The sequence below is a fragment of the Oncorhynchus gorbuscha genome, linkage group LG03 (assembly GCF_021184085.1).
Source record: "Oncorhynchus gorbuscha isolate QuinsamMale2020 ecotype Even-year linkage group LG03, OgorEven_v1.0, whole genome shotgun sequence".
NCBI lineage: Eukaryota > Metazoa > Chordata > Actinopteri > Salmoniformes > Salmonidae > Oncorhynchus > Oncorhynchus gorbuscha.
Genome location: NC_060175.1, coordinates 47,384,599 through 47,410,110, shown reverse-complemented (window position 1 = coordinate 47,410,110; position 25,512 = coordinate 47,384,599). Strand labels below are relative to the sequence as shown.

At 45.8% G+C, this 25,512-nt stretch overlaps 1 protein-coding gene across 2 annotated transcripts in view; it reads right to left on the bottom strand.

The window, feature by feature from the left end:
* Positions 1-5,868: 5,868 nt before the first annotated feature.
* Positions 5,869-25,512, bottom strand: part of LOC124020548 (dysbindin-like) — a 33,824-nt gene continuing 14,180 nt past the window's right edge. Inside the window, exons 2-4 of one of the 2 annotated variants that reach the window (XM_046335786.1) lie at positions 10,825-10,977; positions 6,994-7,143; positions 5,869-6,827 (exon numbers count right to left, since the gene is read on the bottom strand). In XM_046335786.1, coding sequence (XP_046191742.1) covers positions 6,577-6,827; positions 6,994-7,143; positions 10,825-10,977 — 554 coding nt within the window. In that variant the 3' untranslated portion in view covers positions 5,869-6,576. The remainder of the gene's footprint in view (positions 6,828-6,993; positions 7,144-10,824; positions 10,978-25,512) is intronic. The other variant, XM_046335794.1, reaches the window with a different exon arrangement.

Here is a 25,512-nt window from a genome sequence, read left to right as displayed (position 1 = left end):
TATTTTATTTCAGCTCATGAAACCAACACTTTTATATGTTGTGTTAATTTACAGTTGAAGTCAGAAGTTTACATACACTTAGGTTAGAGTCTTATAAACTTGTTTTCAACCACTCCACAAATTTCTTGTTATTAACAAACTATAGTTTTTGCAAGTCGGTTAGGACATTTACTTTGTGCATGACACAAGTAATATTTCCATCAATTGTTTACAGACATATTATTTCACTTATAATTCATTGTATCACAATTCCAGTGTGTTAGAAGTTTACATACACTAAGTTGACTGTGCTTTTAAACAGCTTGGAAAAGTCCAGAAAATTATGTCACGGCTTTAGAAGCATCTGATAGGCTAATTGACATAATTTGAGTCAATTGGAGGTGTACCTGTGGATGTATTTCAAGGCCTACCTTCAAACTCAGTGCCTCTTTGCTTGACATCATGGGAAAATCAAAAGAAATCAGCCAAGACCTCAGAAGAACAATTGTAGACCTCCACAAGTCTGGTTCATCCTTGGGAGCAATTTCCAAACGCCTGAGGGTACCACGTTCATCTGTACAAAAAATAGTACGCAAGTATAAACACCATGGGACCATGCAGCCATCATAACTCTCATGAAGGAGAAGTGTTCAAAATGGCTTAAGGATAACAAAGTCAAGGTATTAATGTGGCCATCACAAAGCCCTGACCTCAGTCCTATAGAAAATGTGTGGGCAGATCTGAAAAAGTATGTGTGAGCAAGGAGCCCTACAAACCTGACTCAGTTACACCAGCTCTGTCAGGAGGAATGGCCAAAATTCACCCAACTTATTGTGGGAAGCGTGTGGAAGGCTACCCAAAATGTTTGACCCAAGTTAAACAATTTAAAGGCAGTGCTACCAAATAGTGATTGAGTGTATGTAAACTTCTGACCCACTGAGAATATGATGACAGAAATAAAAGCTGTAGACCCTGCATGTGGCAGTCAATCACGGACTACAAGAAGAAACCCAGCCCAGTCACGGACCAAGATGTCTTGCTCCCAGGCAGACTAAATAACTTTTTTGCCCGCTTTGAGGACAATACAGTGCCACTGACACGGCCTGCAACGAAAACATGCGGTCTCTCCTTCACTGCAGCCAAGGTGAGTAAGACATTTAAACGTGTTAACCCTCGCAAGGCTGCAGGCCCAGACGGCATCCCCAGCTGCGCCCTCAGAGCATGCGCAGACCAGCTGGCCGGTGTGTTTACGGACATATTCAATCAATCCCTATACCAGTCTGCTGTTCCCACATGCTTCAAGAGGGCCACCATTGTTCCTGTTCCCAAGAAAGCTAAGGTAACTGAGCTAAACGACTACCGCCCCGTAGCACTCACTTCCGTCATCATGAAGTGCTTTGAGAGACTAGTCAAGGACCAGATCACCTCCACCCTACCTGACACCCTAGACCCACTCCAATTTGCTTACCGCCCAAATAGGTCCACAGACGATGCAATCTCAACCACACTGCACACTGCCCTAACCCACCTGGACAAGAGGAATACCTATGTGAGAATGCTGTTCATCGACTACAGCTTGGCATTCAACACCATAGTACCCTCCAAGCTCGTCATCAAGCTCGAGACCCTGGGTCTCGACCCCGCCCTGTGCAACTGAGTACTGGACTTCCTGACGGGCCGCCCCCAACTCAATCATCAAGTTTGCGGACGACACAACAGTGGTAGGCTTGATTACCAACAACGACGAGACGGCCTACAGGGAGGAGGTGAGGGCCCTCGGAGTGTGGTGTCAGGAAAATAACCTCACACTCAACAAAACTAAGGAGATGATTGTGGACTTCAGGAAACAGCAGAGGGAACACCCCCCTATCCACATCGATGGAACAGTAGTGGAGAGGGTAGCAAGTTTTAAGTTCCTCGGCATACACATCACAGACAAACTGAATTGGTCCACTCACACTGACAGCGCCTCTTCAACCTCAGGAGGCTGAAGAAATTCGGCTTGTCACCAAAAGCACTCACAAACTTCTACAGATGCACAATCAAGAGCATCCTGGCGGGCTGTATCACCGCCTGGTACGGCAACTGCTCCGCCCTCAACCATAAGGCTCTCCAGAGGGTAGTTAGGTCTGCACAACACATCACCGGGGGCAAACTACCTGCCCTCCAGGACACCTACACCACCCGATGTTACAGGAAGGCCATAAAGATCATCAAGGACATCAACCACCCGAGCCACTGCCTGTTCACCCCGCTATCATCCAGAAGGCGAGGTCAGTACAGGTGCATCAAAGCTGGGACCGAGAGACTGAAAAACAGCTTCTATCTCAAGGCCATCAGACTGTTAAACAGCCACCACTAACATTGAGTGGCTGCTGCCAACACACTGTCATTGACACTGACCCAACTCCAGCCACTTTAATAATGGGAATTGATGGGAAATTATGTAAATATATCACTAGCCACTTTAAACAATGCTACCTTATATAATGTTACTTACCCTACATGATTCATCTCATATGCATATGTATATACTGTACTCTATATCATCGACTGCATCCTTATGTAATACATGTATCACTAGCCACTTTAACTATGCCACTTTGTTTACTTTGTCTACATACTCATCTCATATGTATATACTGTACTCGATACCATCTACTGTATGCTGCTCTGTAACATCACTCATTCATATATCCTTATGTACATATTCTTTATCCCCTTACACTGTGTATAAGACAGTAGTTTTGGAATTGTTAGTTAGATTACTTGTTGGTTATCACTGCATTGTCGGAACTAGAAGCACAAGCATTTCGCTACACTCGCATTAACATCTGCTAACCATGTGTATGTGACAAATAAAATTTGATTTGATTTGAAATAAATCATTCTCTCTACTATTATTCTGATATTTCATATTCTTAAAGTAAAGTGGTGATCCTAACTGACCTAAAACAGGGAATTTATACTCTGATTAAATGTCAGGAATTGTGAAAAACTGAGTTTAAATGTATTTGGCTAAGGTGTATGTAAACTTCCGACTTCAACTGTATATATACATCTACACAGTGCATTCGGAAAGTATTCAGACCCCTTGACTTTTTCCACATTTTGTTACGTTACAGCCTTATTCTAAAACTGATTTTTTTTTAAATTCCCCTCATCAATCTACACACAATACCCCACAATGGCAAAGCAAAACATGTTTAAATATATTTTTGCAAAAACAAAACAATATCTGAAATATAACATTTACATAAGTATTCAGATCCTCTACTCAGTACCTTGTTGAAGCACCTTTTGCAACAAATACATCCTCGATTCTTCTTGGCAGTGGTGGAAAAAGTACTCAATTGTCATATTTGAGTAAAAGTAACGATACCTTAATAGAAAATGACTCAAGTAAAAGTGAAAGTCACCCAGTAAAATAATAAAGTAATCCAGTAAAATACTACTTGAGTAAAAGTCTAAAAGTATTTGGTTTGAAATATACTTAACTGTCAAAAGTCAAAGTAAAAGTAATAACCATTTCAAATTCCTTATTTTAAGCAAACCAGACAGGACAATGTTGTCTTTTTTAGTGACAGATGCCAGGGGCACACTCAGACATAATTTACAAACAAAGCATTTGTATTTAGTGAGTCCACCAGATCGGAGGCAGTAGGGATGGCCAGGGATGTTGTCAGCGCAAACTGGCCCTAACCAGAATAGAAAGAGGAGTGGGAGGTCCCGGTGCACAACTGAGCAAGAGGACAAGTACATTAGTGTCTAATTTGAGAAACAGACTGTAAATATATATACATATACATGTTCTCAACTGGCAGATTCATTAAATAGTACCCGCAAAACACCATTCTCAACGTCAACAGTGAAGAGGCGACTCCGGGGTGCTGGCCTTCCAGGCAGAGAAACTCTGTCCAGTGTCTGTGTTCTTTTTCCCATCTTAATCTTTTCTTTTTAATTGTCCAGTCTGAGATATGGCTTTTTCTTTGCAACTCTGCCTAGAAGGCCAGCATCCCAGAGTCGCCTCTTCACTGTTGACGTTGAGACTGGTGTTTCCAGCTACAATAGTCATTTACAACATTAGCAATGTCTACACAGTATTTCTGATCAGTTTGATGTTATTTTAATAGACAAAAAAAAGCTTTTCTTTCAAAAACAAGGACATTTCTGAGTGACCCCAAGTGACCCCAAACGGCAGGGTATATTTTTGCATTCATTGAAAGCATTAATTGAACTCCACTCAATATACTAACATTTCATGACTCATGGACCAAGAATATTGTTTGAAGTTTCATAATTATATTTGTTTGTTAATGGGAAAATATGGGATTTTTTTATTTCTTGAAAAGTTTATGTTTTGGAGATAATAGGTTTTCATCCAGGATGAATGTGTTTGGGGATGGATGTGTGCTCATGTCAGTTCAATAGAGTGGTGAAAAAGTTGAACAGAATTCCTTCCTATGCATATATTTTTCAGATAAAATCTGCCTAAGGTAATGCATGTCAAGCTGTCTCACATTCAATGAGCTTGTTTTGTATATGCACATTTGCATTGATGTTTTGGGTGAAAAAGAATACCTATTTTTTTTTAAGGAGAGGTATTAAGTCTAACAGGTCCTGGTGACCTGTGAACAGTGCACATCTAGCCTACAAGCAAGCTCAGTACCAGGGTTCATAAATGACTTTGCCTCCCAAAATGTCTAGATTCTCAGGGGAGCCACTGGAACAAACACTGGATGTTTGAACATGTTATTAGAAGTCAGGTGATTGGGATCTCGAGAGTGAGCTGTGTTCAGGGGATCTAGGTGTTTGAGAGTGTGAGCTGGAAAGTGGGCTGGAAAGTGAGCTGCGTTCAGGGGATCTAGGTGTTTGAGAGTGTGAGCTGGAAAGTGGGCTGGAAAGTGAGCTGCGTTTTGGGGATCTAGGTGTTTGAGAGTGTGAGCTGGAAAGTGGGCTGGAAAGTGAGCTGCGTTCAGGGGATCTAGGTGTTTGAGAGTGTGAGCTAGAAAGTGGGCTGGAATGTGAGCTGCGTTCAGGGGATCTAGGTGTTTGAGAGTGTGAGCTGGAAAGTGGGCTGGAAAGTGAACTGCGTTTTGGGGATCTAGGTGTTTGAGAGTGTGAGCTGGAAAGTGGGCTGGAAAGTGAGCTGCGTTCAGGGGATCTAGGTGTTTGAGAGTGTGAGCTGGAAAGTGGGCTGGAAAGTGAACTGCGTTTTGGGGATATAGGTGTTTGAGAGTGTGAGCTGGAAAGTGGGCTGGAAAGTGAGCTGCGTTCAGGGGATCTAGGTGTTTGAGAGTGTGAGCTGGAAAGTGGGCTGGAAAGTGAACTGCGTTTTGGGGATCTAGAGAGTGTGAGCTGGAAAGTGGGCTTGAAAGTGAGCTGCATTCAGGGGATCTACGTGTTTGAGGGTGTGAGTTGGAAGCAGATGTTACAGTATTGTGTGAAAATGTTGTGTGAAAGTATTTTTACTGTATGTCATTATCTCACACTATTTAGTTCAGGTCTCTGCACCCCATCACTGTGAGGTATTGTTTGATTTGTGACACATGTCTTTCGGAGCTCTGGGTTTCCCGTGATTTTACGCCTCCCGTGTCTCACAGATGACGCCTTTTGCCTATTCCCTGTCTGTACTTTAGCCTATCAGATTTCCTGTTATCTACCTATTGCCTGATCTCCCAGACTAGCTTTTTCCTTGCCTTTATACTGTTTCCTTTTTCGACCCCCTGTGTATGACCTTCTGCCTGCCCCTGGACCCAGCTACCTGCCTCCTCCTGTGGTCCTTTGCAATAAACACCTGCAACGCCCTGCGCTTGAAACCAGCTCTCTGTCTCCCCTCCTGTTCATTACAAATACCTCCACACACACACAAAAAAGGAACAAAAATAATTGTTTGCAGGAAACAAATGTTATTTTTTTATTCCTATTCATAGTTAAAATAAATAAACCTTAAGTCAGAGAATAAGAGGAGACTAAGTGAAAGAGACAACAAATTAAAGCACCACTAAGCACTATGTACAATATGTCCTTATTTGTGGCAGGTGTTTTGGGTTGGTTGAACATTTTAGGGAATATGGGAACTAAGGGCCATATTTACAAAGCATGGCAAAGTTGTGCACAGTTTATATGTTTCTCTCTAAAGAAAAAAAAGTTCTCACATAAAAAAAAATATTAATTCTCTACATCTTTATTTCATAAATTATTCAACCTTTATTTCAACCTGGTTAATACAGATGATTACTTTTTTACTAACACTCAGTTGTTCCGATCTGTAGTATAGTAAAGCCTGCTTACACACAAAAATGTCCTTCCCAAAACAGTACCACACATTGCCAGATCTTAATAGGATGCTAAATGAGGAAATAAAAAGGAATGTCCTGTCATCTACATTCCAGAAGTATAAATGGGGACAAGCTTGGAGAAGAGTTGGCTTTATATGTACAGTTCAGGCAAAACAAAATGAACAGTAAAGAAAAGGCTGTGGAAAATGGCAGTTGTCTTGCCAGTCCATGGAAGTGTGTGTGTCCAGTTTAAGTGATACTTGTAAGCATCAGTAAGTCCAAAATGTTACGGAATATTGGAAGTGAAGGAAGGCGCCTAGGAAGAGAGAATAGACCGATTCTTCTCTTCATCTTTCCCTGGGGGTGATCCCATCAGCAAGACTGTGTCGACATGCACATCTTCATCATCTGATTGGATGACTTGGGTGTCCCGTCCGTCCTCATTGGTGTTCTGGCTGTAGGTGGAGGAGGTGGAGGCCACGCGGAACTTCCCATCACAACCGTCAGTGTAGTGGAGAGAGCGTCCCTGGTTGATTACCTTATCGTTGTTGTTGTTTCCATGAACTACTGTAGGTAAAATTAAGGGGATATTAGACAAAAGATTCTCAGTGCTACTCTCAATATTGCAGTTAGTGTTGCCAGCTAGTATAGGGGAGGATAAAAGCCTCGACTCTGCCAAATACTACACTATCAACATAGGACGGCCTCAGACTGGCGTCTCCCCTCCACTCACCTTTACCTGGCAGAGAGGAGGCCAGCACCCCCTCATCCCCTCCAGAGCCGAGGAAGACATCCAGTGCTTCCTGGTCAGAGATGTCCATGAGGTCCATCTGCTCCAGCATGTCCACATTAACCTCCATGGACGAGACACTGCCAATGGGAGCTAACAACAACCCAAGAGACAACCGTGAGGTTGATTAGAGGCATATAATGTCAGTTTCACTTCTCATAGGAAATGTTTAGCAACATTGAGAAACTTTCACGTGTGTATATTGAACAAAAATATAAATGCAACATGCAGCAATGTCAAAGATTTTACTGAATTACAGTTCATATAAGCAGATCAGTCAATTGAAATTGATAAGGCCCTAATTGTCACGCCTTGGTCATTGTATCTTGTGTTTTTGTTATATGTTTGGGTAGGCCAGGGTGTGACATGGGTTTATATGTTGTATTTCGTATTGGGGTTTGTATTATTTGGGATTGCGGCTGATTAGGGGTGTGTCTAGTTAGGCTTGGCTGCCTGGGGTTTTCTCAATCAGAGTCAGGTGCTTGTCGTTGTCTCTGATTGAGAACCGTATTTAGTCAGCCTGACTTTCGCGTTGTATTTTGTGGGTGTTTGTTCCTCTCTTAGTGTTGTAGTCACCAGATAGGCTGTAATAGGTTTCACGTTTCGTTTGTTGTTTTCATGTACAGTTATTTCATGTACCGCGATTATTTTCATTAAAGTCATGAGTAACCTACACGCTGCATTTCGGTCTGACTCTCTTCAGAAACACCCACCACTCACAGACCGGGAAGAAATCGACAGGTGGGCGGCCGACCCAGAGCGAGTGCAGGAGCCCGCCTGGGATTCCCTACAGCAATGCGAAGAGGGCTATAGACGTATGGAGTCGAAAAGGAAAGCACGGAGGCGCAGAGCGAAAACTGAAAGTAACGGGGAAAGCGCAGAGAGAGAGTGGCTGAGTCAGGAGTCAGACCTGAGCCTACTCTCCCTGTTCATTGTGAGGAGCAGCAATATGAGGACTTCTGGTCTTGGGAGATGATATTAGACGGTAAAGGACCCTGGGCGCAGCCGGGAGAATATCGCCGTCCCAAGAAGGAAATAGAAACAGCTAAAGCGGAGAGGCGCAGGTATGAGGAGGCAGCACGGCAACGCGGTTGGAAGCCGGAAAAACAGCCCAAAAAAATTATTGGGGGGAGGCTAGAAGGGAGAATAGTTATGCCAGGTAGGAGACCTGCGCATACTCCCTGTGCTCACTGTTGGGCTAGAGAGACCGGGCAGGCACCGTGTTATGCTATGAAGCGCACGGTGTTTCCAGTGCGGGTGCAGAGCCAGCTGCGGCACATACCAGCCCTTCCTATGGGCCGGGCTAGAGTGGGCATCGAGCCAGGTAAGCTTGGGCAGGCTCGGTGCTCAAGAGCTCCAGTGCGCCTGCACGGTCCGGTCTATCCAGAGCCAACTCTACACACCAGTCCTCCGGTTGCAGCTCCCCGCACCAGGCTTCCTGTGCGTGTCCTCGCGCCAGTACCACCAGTTCCAGCACCACGCACCAGGCCTCCAGTGCGCCTCGCCTGTTCAGCGCAGCCAGCGCTTTTCTCCTCTCCTGCGCTGTTGGAGTCTCCCGCCTGTTTAGCGCAGCCAGAGCCTTTCTCCTCTCCTGCGCTGCCGGAGTCTCGAGTCTGCCCAGCGCGGCCAGTGCTCCCAATCTGCCCAGTGCTCCCAGTCTGCCCAGCGCGGCCAGTGCTCCCAGTCTGCCCAGTGCTCCCAGTCTGCCCAGCTCCGCCAGTGCTCCCAGTCTGCCCAGCGCGGCCAGTGCTCCCAGTCTGCCCAGCTCTGCCAGTGCTCCCAGTCTGCCCAGCTCCGCCAGTGCTCCCAGTCTGCCCAGCTCCGCCAGTGCTCCCAGTCTGCCCAGCGCCGCCAGTGCTCCCAGTCGGCCCAGCGCCGCCAGTCTGCCCAGCGCCGCCAGTCTGCCCAGCGCCGCCAGTCTGCCCAGCGCCGCCAGTCTGCCCAGCGCCGCCAGTCGGCCCAGCGTCGCCAGTCTGCCAGGATCCACCAGAAGTGCCAGTCTGCCAGGATCCGCCAGAAGTGCCAGTCTGCCAAGATCCGCCAGATCGGCCAGACAACCTGAATCATCCAGTTCCACCAGCCAGCCAGGATTTACCGGAGCCTACTACCTGCCTGAGCTTCCTCTCAGTACTGAGCTTCCTCTCAGTACTGAGCTTCCCCTCTGTACCGGGCTTCCCCTCTGTCCTGAGATGCCCCTCTGTCCCGAGCTGCCCCGCTGTCCCGGGCTGCCCCTCTGTCCCGAGCTGCCCCTCTGTCCGGAGATGCCCCTCTGTCCTGAGCTGCCTCTCTGTCCCGAGCTGCCCCTCGGTCCCGAGCTGCTCCTCAGTTATGTGGGGATCAGGGTGAGGACTATTAGGCCATGGTCGGCGGAGAAGGTGGATTATCCCAGGACACGAAGGGGAGGAACTAGGACATTTATGGAGTGGGGTCCACGTCCCGAGCCAGAACCGCCACCATGGACAGACGCCCACCCGGACCCTCCCTATGCTCTTGAGGTACGTCCCGGAGTCCGCACCTTAGGGGGGGGGATTCTGTCACGCCTCGGTCATTATATCTTGTGTTTTTGTTATATGTTTGGGTAGGCCAGGGTGTGACATGGGTTTATATGTTGTATTTCGTATTGGGGTTTGTATTATTTGGGATTGCGGCTGATCAGGGGTGTGTCTAGTTAGGCTTGGCTGCCTGGGGCGATTCTCAATCAGAGTCAGGTGCTTGTCGTTGTCTCTGATTGAGAACCGTATTTAGTCAGCCTGACTTTCGCGTTGTATTTTGTGGGTGTTTGTTCATGTCTTAGTGTTGTAGTCACCAGATAGGCTGTAATAGGTTTCACGTTTCGTTTGTTGTTTTCATATACAGTTATTTCATGTACCGCGATTATTTTCATTAAAGTCATGAGTAACCTACACGCTGCATTTCGGTCTGACTCTCTTCATACAACAGACGAACGACGTTACACTAATCTATGGATTTCACATGGCTGGGCAGGGGTACAGGCCCAGCGAATCAGAATGAGTTTTTCCCCACGAAATGGCTTTATTACAGACAGAAATACCACCCCCTCCCCTCAGACGATCACACAGGTGAAGGAGCCGGATGTGAAGGTCCTGAGCTGGCGTGGTTACATGCGGTTGTGAGGCCGGTTGGACGTACTGCCAAATTCTCTAAAACAACATTGGAGGCGGATTATGGTAGAGAAATAAACATTAAATGATCTTGCATCAGTATGCCAATTGCACACTCCCTCAAAACTTGAGTCATCTGCGGAATTGTGTTGTGTAACAAAGATGCACATTTTAGAGTGACCTTTTATTGTCCCCAGCACAAGGTGCACCTGTATAATTATCATGCCATTTAATCTGCTTTGTTTTAGGCCACACCTGTCAGGTAAGGATGGATTATCTTGGCTTAAGGAGAAATGCTCACTAACAGGGATGTTAACAATTTGTGCACAAAATGTGAGAGAAATAAGCTTTTGTGCATATGGAACATTTCTGGGATAGTTATTTATTTTTGTTCACTGTAATATGGCGAGTGATAGAAAGCGAGTACTTGAATTGTGCGGTCTTGGATATAGGGTTATGGATAGGGTTTGGGTTGAGCCATGGTTTGGACATTAATCTAGGTTTAGTATTCGGGTTGAGCCATGGTTTCGACATTAATATACGTTTAGTGTTAGGGTTTAGCCAGGGTGTGGACATGAATCTAGTGTTAGGGTAATGGCTAAGGTAAGGGTTGAGCTTGGGTATGGACATGTGTGATGCTGACTGCGCTCACGTCTCTTATAGTCATGAATCTGCAAGTGGGCAGAGGACAGGTAGACATCCACATCGTGCTGAAAGACCTCCTCAAAGAAGCGCTGTCGCTCCCTCAGTTTCATCTGCTGGGCTGCGTCCATTCCTGGGACCCTCTGAGCATGTTCGGTCTCCGCTGGCACAGAGAACAACAGAACATATCTGTCAGAAACTCTGGTCAAACAGGTCTGCAAGATCAACACTCCCCAAAGCTGCAAGAAACAATGTGAATGCCAGAAAGGGGTAACACTGAACCATAGGAACAAGAAATGACAGGAAAACCCAGCCTTTACTGTAATCTCAGGTTTTGGGGCAGTGAATTTTGGGCTTTTCATGTCCTCTAGCAGACTTGTTTTCCTTGGTACCACTCAGTAGCAGACACTTTTAGCATAATGTAGATAGAGCATGCATATGCGACATTTCTTACTAATGCTTTACGGTGAAATATGATTGCATGATTGATCCTGTAAAACATATCATACATTCTCTCCTTTGTTTTATTCATGAAACAACAAGTTTTAGGAACTCAGTTGGGGTATCAACTTACTATTGAGAGTAAGAATAGTAGAATAAACTGGGTGCAATTTAGAAATGTGGTTTTGCTTCAGCAGTTGTGCATTTTCTCATGTTATGTCAGACACTGACAGTCAATCAATTAGCCATGTCAGCTAACCATTTTTAGATTGGTAAATTAGACTAGCCAGCCATCTAAACGTGTAGTAATCATTGCCGAATCCCGACCAAGAACACGAGAAGTGAGCAAGCTACAGTGCATTCGGAAAGTATTCAGACCACTTCCCTTTTTCCATATTTTGTTACGTTACAGCCTTATTCTACAATGGATTAAATACAATGTTTTCCTCATCAATCTACACACTATAACCCATAATGACAAAGTGAAAAACATTTTCTTTTTCAAATGTATTAAAAATTACAAACAGAAATACGTTATTTACATTCAGACCCTTTTGCTATGAGGCTCAAAATTGAGCTCAGGTGCATCCTGTTTCCACTGATCATCCTTTAGATGTTTCTACACCTTTATTGGAGTCCACCTGTGGTAAATTAAATTGATTGCACATGATTTGGAAAAGTATACACCTGTCTATATAAGGTCCCACAGTTGACAGCGCATGTCAGAGCAAAAACCAAGGCTTGAGGTAGAAGGAATTGTCCTTAGAGCTCCGAGACAGGATTTTGTCGAGGCACAGATCTGGGGAAGGGTACCAAAGAATGTCTGTAAAATTGAAGGTCCCCAAGAACACAGTGGCCTCCATCATTCTTAAATAGAAGAGGATGGGAACCAACAAGACACTTCCTAGAGCTGGCCGTGCAATCAAACTGAGTAATCATGGAAGAAAGGCCTTGGTCAGGGAAGTGACAAAGAACACCGATTGTCACTCTGACAGAGCTCTAGAGTTATAGTTCCTCTATGGAGATGGGAAAGACTTTCAGAAGGACAACCATATCTGCAGCACTCCACCAATCAAGCCTTATGGTAGAGTGGCCAGACGGAAGCCTCTCCTCAGTAAAAGGCACATGACAGCCCGCTTGGAGTTTGCTAAAAGGCATCTAAAGACTCTCAGACCATGAGAAACAAGATTCTCTGGTCTGATAAAACAAAGATTGAACTCTATGGCCTCAATGCCAAGGATCACGTCTGGAGGAAACCTGGCACCACCCAGGGGGCAGGTTTCTCCCCCATACCTGAACCTGGCTTCACCTTTAACCCCGTCACTTGTCACAAGTAAGGAGAGAGAGAAATGTTCACTTAAGGTTTAGGGTAGGGCTGTTATGGTGACGGTAATACGTGACCTTCTCCAAAACTGCGCTCTGATGGTACATATGGTTATTAGTAGAGTACCAAACTTGCTAACTGCCAGTTGCTAATGTTCTGGTACTCAGCACTCTGTCTCTCTAATCACACTGACATCAATGCAAATGTAATTAAAAATCTAATCAAACACTTCAGGAGTGCCCATGAGCTCACATTGCGCAACATTTCTATAGGCGCGATAAAACCGTTTTTTGGCCTCTTTTAAAAAGAGGATCCAATCAGCTTTCTATAGGCTAGGCCTACTATATTTATTTCTCAACTTTCCAAATATTAAGCACATTGCTTCAATTTACAAAAGGAGTATAGCCTACATGGCTGGCATGAAAATAAGCCACGGGGAAAATCTCACCTATTCCGACAGGTGCATGATAATGGTCCATTCTAAATCATAACACATTTCACACATATATTATTTAGTATATGTAAAGACAAGATTCAAATAGTCTGATGAGTGACGATATTATCACTTGTGAATGATGTATTATCACTTAATGATGCCCTGCATGTGCAGTAAGGTTTATCTTCCAACAAGACAATGACCCAAAGCACACAGCCAAGAAAACGCAGAAGTGGCTTTGGGACAAATCTCTGAATGTCCCAGCCAGAGCCTGAGTGGCCCAGCCAGAGCCTGGACTTGAACTGTGCAGCAACGCTTCCCATCCAACCTGACAGAGCTTGAGAGGATCTGCAGAGAAGAATGGGAGAAACTCCCCAAATACAGGTGTGCCAAGCTTGTAGCATCATACCCAAGAAGACTCGAGGCTGTAATAGCTGCTTATTAAGGTGCTTCAACAAAGTACTGAGTAAAGGGTCTGAATACTTATGTAAATGTGAAATTTCAGTTTTTTATTTTTAATAAATTGGCAACAATTTCTATAAACCTGTTTTTGCATTGCTTTATGCGATTTTATGTGTAGATTGATGAGGGGAAAACCAATTTAATCCATTTCAGAATGACGATGTAACCTAACAAAATGTGGAAGAAGTCAAGGGGTCTAAATTCTTTCCGAAGGCACTGTATATACAGGGTCAGTTCGAATAGCATATGTACAATGTTCAGGGATACTGGAGTGATAGAATAGAGGTACAGTAGATAATGTATGAATAAGGGTATATGATAAACAGAGTAGCAGCAGCATATATGATGATTGTATGTGAGTGGTTGTGTAGAGTCATCATAAATGTGTGTGTGTGTGTGTGTGTGTGTGTGTGTGTGTGTGTGTGTGTGTGTGTGTGTGTGTGTGTGTGTGTGTGTGTGTGTGTGTGTGTGTGTGTGTGTGTGTGTGTGTGTGTGTGTGTGTGTGTGTGTGTGTGTGTGTGTGTGTGCGTGTGCGTGCGTGCGTGCGTGCGTGTGTGCGTGCGTGCGTGCGTGCGCGCGCGTGCGTGTGCGTGTGTGTGTGTTGGAGTATCAGTGTGCTTGAGTGTGTAGATTCTTGTGAGTGTGCATAGAGAGTGCAAAAATAAAATAACAGTCAACTCAGATAGCCCGTGTAGCCATTTTGTTAATCTATTTAGCAGTCTTGTGGCTTGGGGATAGAAGCAGTTCAGGAGCCTGTTGGTGTCAGACTTGATGCACTGGTAGAGTTTGCTGTGTGGAACCAGATGGAATACTCTATGGCTTGGGTTTCTGGAGTCTTTAACAAATTTCCCAGGCCTTCCTTTCACACTGTCTGATAGAGGTCCTGGATGGCACGGAGCTCGGCCCAAGTGACGTAGCTCTCATTGGTGCAGCTGTACTTTTTGAGGATTTGAGGGCCCACGCCAAACATTCTCAACCTCCTGAGGGGGAAGAGGTGGTGTCACGCCTTCTTCACGACTGTGCGGGAATGTGTGGACCGTTTTAAGTTCTTAGTGATTTGGACACTGAGGAACCTGTAGCTCTCGGCTCGCACCACTGCAGCCCAGTTGATGTGGATGGGGGCGTGCTCACCCCTCCGTTTCCTGGACTCCATGATCAGCTCCTTTGTTTTACTGACATTGAGGGAGAGGTTGTTGTCCTGACACTAAGCATAAACCCCTGTGGAGTCCCCGTGTTGAGGATCAGCGTTGCAGAGGTAATGGCACTAAGCATAAACCCCTGTGGAGTCCCCGTGTTGAGGATCAGCGTTGCAGAGGTAATGGCACTAAGCATAAACCCCTGTGGAGTCCCCGTGTTGAGGATCAGCGTTGCAGAGGTAATGGCACTAAGCATAAACCCCTGTGGAGTCCCCGTGTTGAGGATCAGCCTTGCAGAGGTAATGGCACTAAGCATAAACCCCTGTGGAGTCCCCGTGTTGAGGATCAGCGTTGCAGAGGTAATGGCACTAAGCATAAACCCCTGTGGAGTCCCCGTGTTGAGGATCAGCGTTGCAGAGGTAATGGCACTAAGCATAAACCCCTGTGGAGTCCCCGTGTTGAGGATCAGCGTTGCAGAGGTAATGTTGCCTACCCTCACCACCTGGGGTCGATCCGTCAAAAAGTCCAGGAACCAAATGCAGAGGGATGTGTTCAATCCCAGGGTCCTAAACTTGGTGACGTGCTTGGAGGGGACAATGGTGTTGAATGCTAAGCTGTAGTCCGAATTTTTTAATTTTTTAATTTTAATTTTATTTTTTACCTTTATTTAACCAGGTAGGCTAGTTGAGAACAGGTTCTCATTTGCAACTGCGACCTGGCCAAGATAAAGCATAGCAGTGTGAACAGACAACACAGAGTTACACATGGAGTAAACAATTAACAAGTCAATAACACAGAGAAAAAAGGGGAGTCTATATACAATGTGTGCAAAAGGCATGAGGAGGTAGGCGAATAATTACAATATTGCAGATTAACACTGGAGTGATAAATGATCATGTACAGGTAGAGATATTGGTGTGCAAAAGAGCATAAAAGTAAATAAATAAAAACTGTGGGGATGAGGTAGGTGAAAATGGGTGTGCTATTTACCAATAGATTATGTACAGCTGCAGCGATCGGTTAGCTGCTCAGCTAGCTGATGTTTGAAGTTGGTGAGGGAGATACATACACTTAGGTTGGAGCCATTAAAACAAATGTTTCTACCACTCCACAAATTTCTTGTTAACAAACTATAGTTTTGGCAAGTCGGAAGGACATCTACTTTGTGCATGACACAAGTCATTGTTATCAGACAGATTATTTCACTTATACAGTGGAGCAAAAAAGTATTTAGTCAGCCACCAATTGTGCAAGTTCTCCCACTTAAAAATCTGGTATGCGCCCAGGTAGGACGCCAGGTGGCGCCTCTCGAGGGGGGGGGGGTGCTACTGTCACGCCCTGATCGGTTTCAATTGTTTTTGTGATTGTCTCCACCCCCCTCCAGTTGTCGCCCATCTTCCCCATTATCCTCTGTGTATACAGTGGGGCAAAAAAAGTATTCTAAACTTTTGTTATCGACCAAATACTTATTTTCTACCATAATTTGCAAATGAATTCATTAAAAATCCTACAATGTGATTTTCTAGATTTTCTTTTCTCATTTTGTCTGTCATAGTTGAAGTGTACCTATGATGAAAATTACAGGCCTCTCTCATCTTTTTAAGTGGGAGAACTTGCACTATTGGTGGCTGACTAAATACTTTTTTGCCCCAATGTAATTCACTGTATCACAATTACAGTGGGAAAGAAGTGTACATGCACTAAGTTGACTGTGCCTTTAAACAGCTTGGAAAATTCCAAAAAATTATGTCAGGGCTTTAGAAGCTTCTGATAGGCTAATTGACATCATTTGAGTCAATTGGAGGTGTACCTGCGGATGTATTTCAAGGCCTACCTTCAAACTCAGTGCGTCTTTGGTTGACATCATGGGAAAATCAAATGAAATCAGCCAAGACCTCAGAAGAACAATTGTAGACCTCCACAAGTCTGGTTCATCCTTGGGAGTAATTTCCAAACGCCTGAAGGTACGACGCTCATCTGTACAAACAATAGTGCGCAAGTATAAACACCATGGGACCACGCAGCCGTCATACCTCTCAGGAAGGAGACGTGTTCTGTCTGCTAGAGATGAACGTACTTTGGTGCGAAAAGTGAAAATCAAAGGAACTTGTGAAGATGCTGGAGGAAACAGGTACAAAGTATCTATATCCACAGTAAAAGAAGTCCTATAACGACAGCAAGGAAGAAGCCACTGCTCCAAAACCGCCATAAAAAAGCCAGACTACGGTTTGCAACTCCACATGGGGACAAAGATAATACTTTTTGGAGAAATGTCCTCTGGTCTGATGAATTACATTTACATTTACATTTAAGTCATTTAGCAGACGCTCTTATCCAGAGCGACTTACAAATTGGTGCATTCACCTTATGACATCCAGTGGAACAACCACTTTACAATAGTGCATCTAAATATTTTAAGGGGGGAGGGGGTGAGAAGGATTACTTTATCCTATCCTAGGTATTCCTTAAAGAGGTGGGGTTTCAGGTGTCTCCGGAAGGTGGTGATTGACTCCGCTGTCCTGGCGTCGTGAGGGAGTTTGTTCCACCATTGGGGAGCCAGAGCAGCGAACAGTTTTGACTGAGCTGAGCGGGAACTGTACTTCCTCAGTGGTAGGGAGGCGAGCAGGCCAGAGGTGGATGAACGCAGTGCCCTTATTTGGGTGTAGGGCCTGATCAGAGCCTGGAGGTACTGAGGTGCCGTTCCCCTCACAGCTCCGTAGGCAAGCACCATGGTCTTGTAGCGGATGCGAGCTTCAACTGGAAGCCAGTGGAGAGAGCGGAGGAGCGGGGTGACGTGAGAGAACTTGGGAAGGTTGAACACTAGATGATATATGAATCAAAAATAGAATTGTTTGGCCATAATGACCACCGTTATGTTTGGAGGTAAAAGGGGGAGGCTTGTAAGCCGATGAACACCATCCCAACCATGAAGCACGGGGGTGGCAGCATCATGTTGTGGGGGTGCTTTACTGAAGGAGGGACTTGTGCACTTCACAAAATAGACAGCATCAATGGGAAGGAAAATGATGTGGATATATTGAAGCAACATCTCAAGACATCAGCCAGGAAGTTAAAGCTTGGTCGCAAATGGGTCTTCCAAATGGACAATGACCCCAAGCATATTTCCAATGTCGTGGCAAATTGGCTTAAGGATAACAAAGTCAAGGTATTGGAGTGGCCATCACAAAGCCCAGACCTTAGTCCGTCAGAAAATTTGTGGACAGAACTGAAAAAGTGTGTGCGAGCATGGAGCCTTACAAACCTGACTCAGTTACACCAGCTCTGTCAGGAGGAATGGGCCAAAATTCACCCAACTTATTGTGTGAAGCTTGTGGAAGGAAACGTTTGACCCAAGTTAAACAATTTAAAGGCAACGCTACCAAATACTAATTGAGTTTATGTAAACTTCTGACCCACTGGGAATGTGATGACAGAAATAAAAGCTGAAATAAATCATTCTCTCTGCTATTCTAATATAATTCTGACATTTCACATTCTTAAAATAAAGTGATGATCCTAACTGACCTAAGACAGGGAATTTTTACTAGGATTAAATGTTAGGAATTGTGAAAAACTGAGTTTAAATGTATTTGGCTAAGGTGTATGTAAACTTCCAACTTGAACTGTAAGTATTCCTCTTATCTAGGTGGGTGATGGCAGTGTGGAGTGCAATTGAGATTGTATATGGATCTGTTGGGGTGGCAAATTGGAGTGTGTTTAGGGTATGATGGAGTTGATATGTACCATAGACAGCCTTTCAGAGCACTTCATGATTACAGATGTGTGCTACAAGGCGCTAGTTATAGTGGCATGAAGCCTTAGAGTTCTCAGGAGCAGGAATGATGGTGGTCAGCTTAAGGCGTGGGGATTACAGACCCGGACAAATAGAGGTTCAAAGTGACTGTGAATATGCCTGCCAGCTGTTCTGCGCGTTCCCTGAGAATTCGGACCTGTATACCATCCAGCCCTGCTGTTTTGCAAGTGTTGACCTAATTAAAGACCTCAGTCGGCCTCTGAGAGCAAGATCAGTCAGTCCTCTGGGTTGGTGGGGGCTCTCACGCATGGCATGGTTGTTATTGTTGAACTGTGCATAAAATGCATTGAGTTCATCTGGTAGAGAGACTTCATTGGGCAGATCCACACCGTAGGCAGATCTCCGCCATCAGTAGGGGGGCCAGTAAAATGTTTTGCTGCGAGGTGTGGGGCCACCCAACCAAATCTCGCATAGGGCCCCCAAAATGCTAGAGCCGGCCCATTCTACATAAAGCTAATGCTTTTACTGTTGCAGACCCATACATTTCCTGACCAGTGTGGATGGCTTGAGAAATCAAAACATACAATATTCACACAGTACCACAGTGTACTGTATTAATCGCTCAGCACCCACCAATTGCTTTGCAAATGTCAACTGTCAATTCCCTGAGTTAATCTTGTTTGGGATACAATGCAATCACATTTCCCACCTCATCAGCACCATTGTAATAAAGCAAAGTGCTGCTAGAGCCAGGGGAGGGGACAGCACACAAGTGTGATACACAGGAGACAGGAAAGAGAAATGCAGGAACCCAGAATAACCTGAGGAATGCCAGTGTGTTTATGACTCAGAGTAAATCAGGTTACATCACCTTTTATGGTGGGCTCCCTGAACACATCACATATACAGACTGACAAGACATATTCTCCCACTGTCAACATAAAACTCAATCTGTAAACACAGTCACTAACGGATTAGCGATGGAATATGGACATCATAAAGTGACATGTACACACATTTGAGCAGACAGCAGATTGATATACATTGGAGATTTCAACACAGCTCTGTAAAAGTGTTGCCCTCGCTCTGTCCTCTCACCACATCCATGTATTGACCCCCTACTCTGAAAAAAGTGTCTAGGGATTTAGGCATAATGAGAAGCTACAGGCAGGGATTGGGCTAATTGGATGAGGTTTTTAAAATGGGAATAATGTAAATATTATCTGGCTTGTGCAGTGAGCACTGATCACACACAGGCAGTGGTGCTATTAGCAGCACAGTACTTAGGCTCTGAGCAGCTGAGGACAGAGAGGCATCAGGATAGAAACAATGACAAGGGAAAGAGGAACTAGACCTCAGACTACAGGACTGCAAGCTCCAAATGGGTGTCTGATTGTATTTTCACATCGTCTTCAGAAAATGATTTTTTTAATCATTGCTGAGTCATGACAAGGAATCACATGAAGCAGTGTTGCTTCTGTTTGTGTATGACCATGCTTCTCAGTAAGAAAATGGTACAGTATAATGATAATACCAATAGTGTTCCTCGTTTTCCTTTGTATACAGAATGATTCAAGCCCATCTGAAAAGGGCAACAGAATCCCCCCAGTCCAGTCTGCTGTGTCAGCCCCAGCCTCCCTGTGGGTCCTGTGGAGTCCTCTGTCTAGTGATAGCAGGAGGCAGGCCTGTCACAGCAACTTCCTGTCTCCTTCAGTCTGACAGCCCTGTCCTGGGGCTTCGGGTCAGCTGGGGAGGAGAGGGGAGACGCCCCCTGGGCCTGTCTGTCTGTTTGTCTGCACCACTGGGCATTCGTGGGTAAACACTAAGACACTGAGCCGTGTGATGGAGAGCCTCTGACACCAGCCCAAGAAAACTCTCAGAGCTCCAGAGGCACAAAACCAAAATGACACAGCAAAAATACAGAGCTGGTGAGATGTCTACTGCGTCCTGCCAAACATTAAATGAGTTGTGGCGGTTCATAACATTGGTATTCTGTGTGCTCTATGGGTTACAAGTTTGCAGTCATGGAATTAGGCCAAAACTGTGCTTCATCTTAGATTCTATCGCTCTGTGTATGTACACGACATAACTCATTACATTGAGCAACATGATTTCATCTGTCACTTCTATTTCCTAACATAACTTGCAGTGGTGTGCAGGCTAACAGCTATCTGCTATAGCTAACAGCTATCTAACAAGCCGATATAATTAGAAATATGGCTTTCCCTCCTTAAGCAGTCTCTTCTCTCCTTTCCTGTATTCTCTTCTCTTATCATCCCCTTTTCTCTCCCCTCGTGGTTCATTGTTAACATCAAGTGAAGAAAAATCATTACCCGGCATTGAGAACATTTTTCATTGTCATTTCCAACTCTGTATTTTCTAAAGGTCAAGTCTCCCAGAGCTGCTTTTTATGTAACCAACATAGAGAGAAGGATAGTGTCACTCTTTTTACTCCCCCGCAGAAAGCAAAGCATGGTGTGAGTGATGGAGTTACGATTACGTCATGAAGTCGTACGACAGAGCCCACTGAAACACTCTCACCATGCAGGCTGCTCTTTTTTCAGCCTCAATCTGGGAGATCATGTGAACTCATGCTGTGGGTCTACAGACATATACAATAGAAAACTCAACGGAAATCTAATACGTCATCTGATTTCTCAATTTTCTCAATACTAGGCTGAAAAATAAGCCTATTGTGATGTTTACTGCATCACTAGTGTGTACAGAACCCAAACGCATCACAAAGTGATGTCATAAGGTTATTACCTGTAATGCATCATTGGTTTCTATGGAGACCTACAGATGCTGGATCTTAACTTGATCACTCTTTTGTCGCTCATTGGGATCAAGGCTTGCAATCAAAAATAATTTTCTCTCTAACTTGCTCAAATGCTAAGCCTAGGTCCGATTACTGCAACATTCAAATGTACAAAAATATACCTGAAATGCAGCCATACACATAGACAACCCAAATTGTATATGTCATGCAGGTGAAAGAGGACCCAAAAGCGACTTGGCGAAAACAGAGTCTTTAATCCAGTAAAGTAAATACAAACAAAAAACACAACTTTCACTCGAAATGACGAGGACAAACTGGAGACTCGATCTTGAACAGCAGGTGAACAGCAGGTTGCCTCGGGAAGGCACTTGAACCAGACAGACTCAGACACCTGCTCACCACGCAGCATCTGAGGAAAACACGACACGACAGGGCGATACACAAACACAGCACGGTGAATTCTAGACAAGGAACCGACAGGACAGGAACGGAACACAAAGGAAGAAATAGGGACTCTAATCAGGGGAAAGGATCGGGAACAGGTGTGGGAAGACTAAATGATTGATTAGGGGAATAGGAACAGCTGGGAGCAGGAACGGAACGATAGAGAGAAGAGAGAGCGAGAGAGTGAGAGAGGGAGGGGGAGAGAGAGGGATAGAAAGAGGGAAAGAACCTAATAAGACCAGCAGAGGGAAACGAATAGAATGGGAAGCACAGGGACAAGACAAGATAATAAATGACAAAACATGACAGTACCCCCCACTCACCGAGCGCCTCCTGGCGCACTCGAGAGGAATCCTGGCGGCAACGGAGGAAATCATCAATGAGTGAACGGTCCAGCACGTCCCGAGACGGAACCCAACTCCTCTCCTCAGGACCGTAACCCTCCCAATCCACTAAGTATTGGTGACCCCGTCCCCGAGAACGCATGTCCATGATCTTATGTACCTTGTAAATAGGTGCGCTCTCGACAAGGACGGGAGGGGGGAGGGAAGACGAACGGGGTGCGAAGAAAGGGCTTAACACAGGAGACATGGAAGACAGGATGGACGCGACGAAGATGTCGCGGAAGAAGCAGTCGCACAGCGACAGGATTGACGACCTGGGAGACACGGAACGGACCAATGAACCGCGGAGTCAACTTACGAGAAGCTGTCGTAAGAGGAAGGTTGCGAGTGGAAAGCCACACTCTCTGGCCGCAACAATACCTTGGACTCTTAATCCTGCGTTTATTGGCGGCTCACAGTCTGTGCCCTGTAACGGCAAAGTGCAGACCTCACCCTCCTCCAGGTGCGCTCACAACGTTGGACAAACGCTTGAGCGGAGGGAACGCTGGACTCGGCAAGCTGGGATGAGAACAGAGGAGGCTGGTAACCCAGACTACTCTGAAACGGAGATAACCCGGTAGCAGACGAAGGAAGCGAATTGTGAGCGTATTCTGCCCAGGGGAGCTGTTCTGCCCAAGACGCAGGGTTTCTGGAAAGAAAGGCTGCGTAGTATGCGACCAATCGTCTGATTGGCCCTCTCTGCTTGACCGTTAGACTGGGGATGAAACCCGGAAGAGAGACTGACGGACGCACCAATCAAACGACAGAACTCCCTCCAAAACTGTGACGTGAATTGCGGGCCTCTGTCTGAAACGGCGTCTAACGGGAGGCCATGAATTCTGAATACATTCTCGATAATGATTTGTGCCGTCTCCTTAGCGGAAGGAAGTTTAGCGAGGGGAATGAAATGTGCCGCCTTAGAGAACCTATCGACAACCGTAAGAATCACAGTCTTCCCCGCAGACAAAGGCAGACCGGTAATGAAGTCTAGGGCGATGTGAGACCATGGTCGAGAAGGAATGGGGAGCGGTCTGAGACGACCGGCAGGAGGAGAGTTACCCGACTTAGTCTGCGCGCAGTCCGAACAAGCAGCCACGAAACGGCGCGTGTCACGCTCCTGAGTCGGCCACCAAAAGCGCTGGCGAATAGACGCAAGAGTGCCTCGAACACCGGGATGACCAGCTAACTTGGCAGAGTGAGCCCACTGAAGAACAGCCAGACGAGTGGAAACAGGAACGAAAAGGAGGTTACTAGGACAAGCGCGCGGCGACGCAGTGTGCGTGAGTGCTTGCTTAACCTGTCTTTCAATTCCCCAGACTGTTAACCCGACAACACGCCCATAAGGAAGAATCCCCTCGGGATCAGTAGAAGCCACAGAAGAACTAAACAGACGGGATAAGGCATCAGGCTTGGTGTTCTTGCTACCCGGACGGTAAGAAATCACAAACTCGAAACGAGCGAAAACAACGCCCAACGAGCTTGACGGGCATTAAGTCGCTTGGCAGAACGGATGTACTCAAGGTTCTTATGGTCTGTCCAAACGACAAAAGGAAACGACTGGAAGCGCTGTCCCACGCCCTCTGTCAACCTCCAACCACAATGGAAGTTCACGGTTACCCAGGAGGGAAAACCCATCGTCAGAGCGGGATAGAATGGCGTGTCGCCATCTTGCCTAAGAGCTGCGGATGGCGAGCAGTTCCACGGTTACCCACATCATAGTTGCGCCAGATGGCTGCAACTCGACAGGACCTTGATGAGAAAACATAAGCGCAAGGATGAATGCCTTCATCGGAAATAGACTGGAACCGAGAAAAGCTGGGATAGAATGGCTCTCACTTTTACGTTTAGACAATTCTCTGAAGGCGCTGTAGAACCTCGACAATGAATCTGAGTGACGAGAAAAAATCAGGAGTAACGGAAGGACGGAAACAAAACGTTCAGCATTTAGAACATCATTAACTCTGGGAAAAAACCGGACCACTTAAAACACGCAGAACCCGGTACTCAGAAGCCCTAAGAGCTGTGAGAGGGGCAGCAACTTGACCGAATTACGAATGAAACGCCGAAGAAATTAGCGAAACCTAAAAAGCGCTGCAACTCGACACGTGACATAACGGGCCAATCACTGACAGCTTGGACCTTAGCCTTATGTCAATCCCTCATCTGAATGCCTTCAGCGGAAATAACGGAACCGAGAAACTAGTAACGGAGGAGACATGAAAAGAGCACTTCTCAGACTTTACGAGAGACAATTCTAAAAGGCGCTGTAGAACACGGAGATCAATACGTGCTGAACATGAATCTCGAGTGACGGAGAAAAAATCAGGATATCGTCAAGATAGACAAAACAAAGATGTTCAGCATGTCTCTCAGAACATCATTAACTAATGCCTGAAAAACAGCTGGCGAATTGGAGACCAAACGGCAGAACTCCGGGATGACCCAAAATGCAACGGAGTGTAAACGCCGTGAGTCCACTCGAAAAATCTCTGATGCGCAGATATGGTAAGCGTTAAAGGTCCAACTGGGAAGATGACTACCTCCTAGAGGCGAAAGGCTGCGTGACATACTCAAAGAATAACGATTCTCCGTTATGTCATTCAGCCGATAACACCCGTCAACAAAAAGAACCCGCCCCGGCCGGGAGAGCACTATAAGAGACACCTGAAACAACCGGTCCCCCCGAGGAGATGGACCAGAAGGCAATACTACAATCAACGGTCAAGAGACCCGAGACTGAAGACATCACCTGTAGCCTCTCAGCTTAAATGGATAGAATTACAGCTGATGACATTCTGGACTGGACTCCTGAGAAGCCCTTGGGAGTTGGCCTCCCAGATCATGATATTCCTCCGGCACTCCTGCCCCTCCTGAGGGATGGCAGACCACGGCCAAGAAACGTTCCAGGATAGGGATAGAATTACTAGACCAATTAATAGAAGGATTATGACATACTAGCCAGGGATGACCCAAAACAACAGGTGTAAACGGTGAACGAAAAAATCAAAAAAGAAATAGTCTCACTGTGGTTACCAGATACTGTGAGGGTTAAAGGTAGTGTCTCAAATCTGATACTGGGAAGATGACTACCATCTAAGGCGAACATGGGCGTAGGCTTCTCTAACTCTCTGAAAGGAATGTCATGTAACCCATGCTTCGTCCATGAAACAACCCTCAGCCCCAGAGTCTATCAAGGCACTACATGTAGCACCCGAACCGGTCCAGCGTAGATGGACCAATAGTACAGGATCTTGATGGAGAGACTGACGCTCACCTGTAGCCCTCCGCTTACAGATGAGTTCTGGCTTTTACTGGACATGAATTAACAAAATGTCCAGCAACTCCGCAATAGAGGCACAGGCGGTTGGTGATCCTCCGTTCCCTCCTTAGTCGAGATGCGAATCCCTCCCAGCTGCATGGGCTCAGACTCTGGAGCCAGAGGAGGGATGGTTGCGATGCGGAGCTGCCCGCTCTCTTCCACGAGCCCGGTGACGAAGATCTACCCGTAGAGAGCAATCAAAGAGTCCACATCTGAAGGA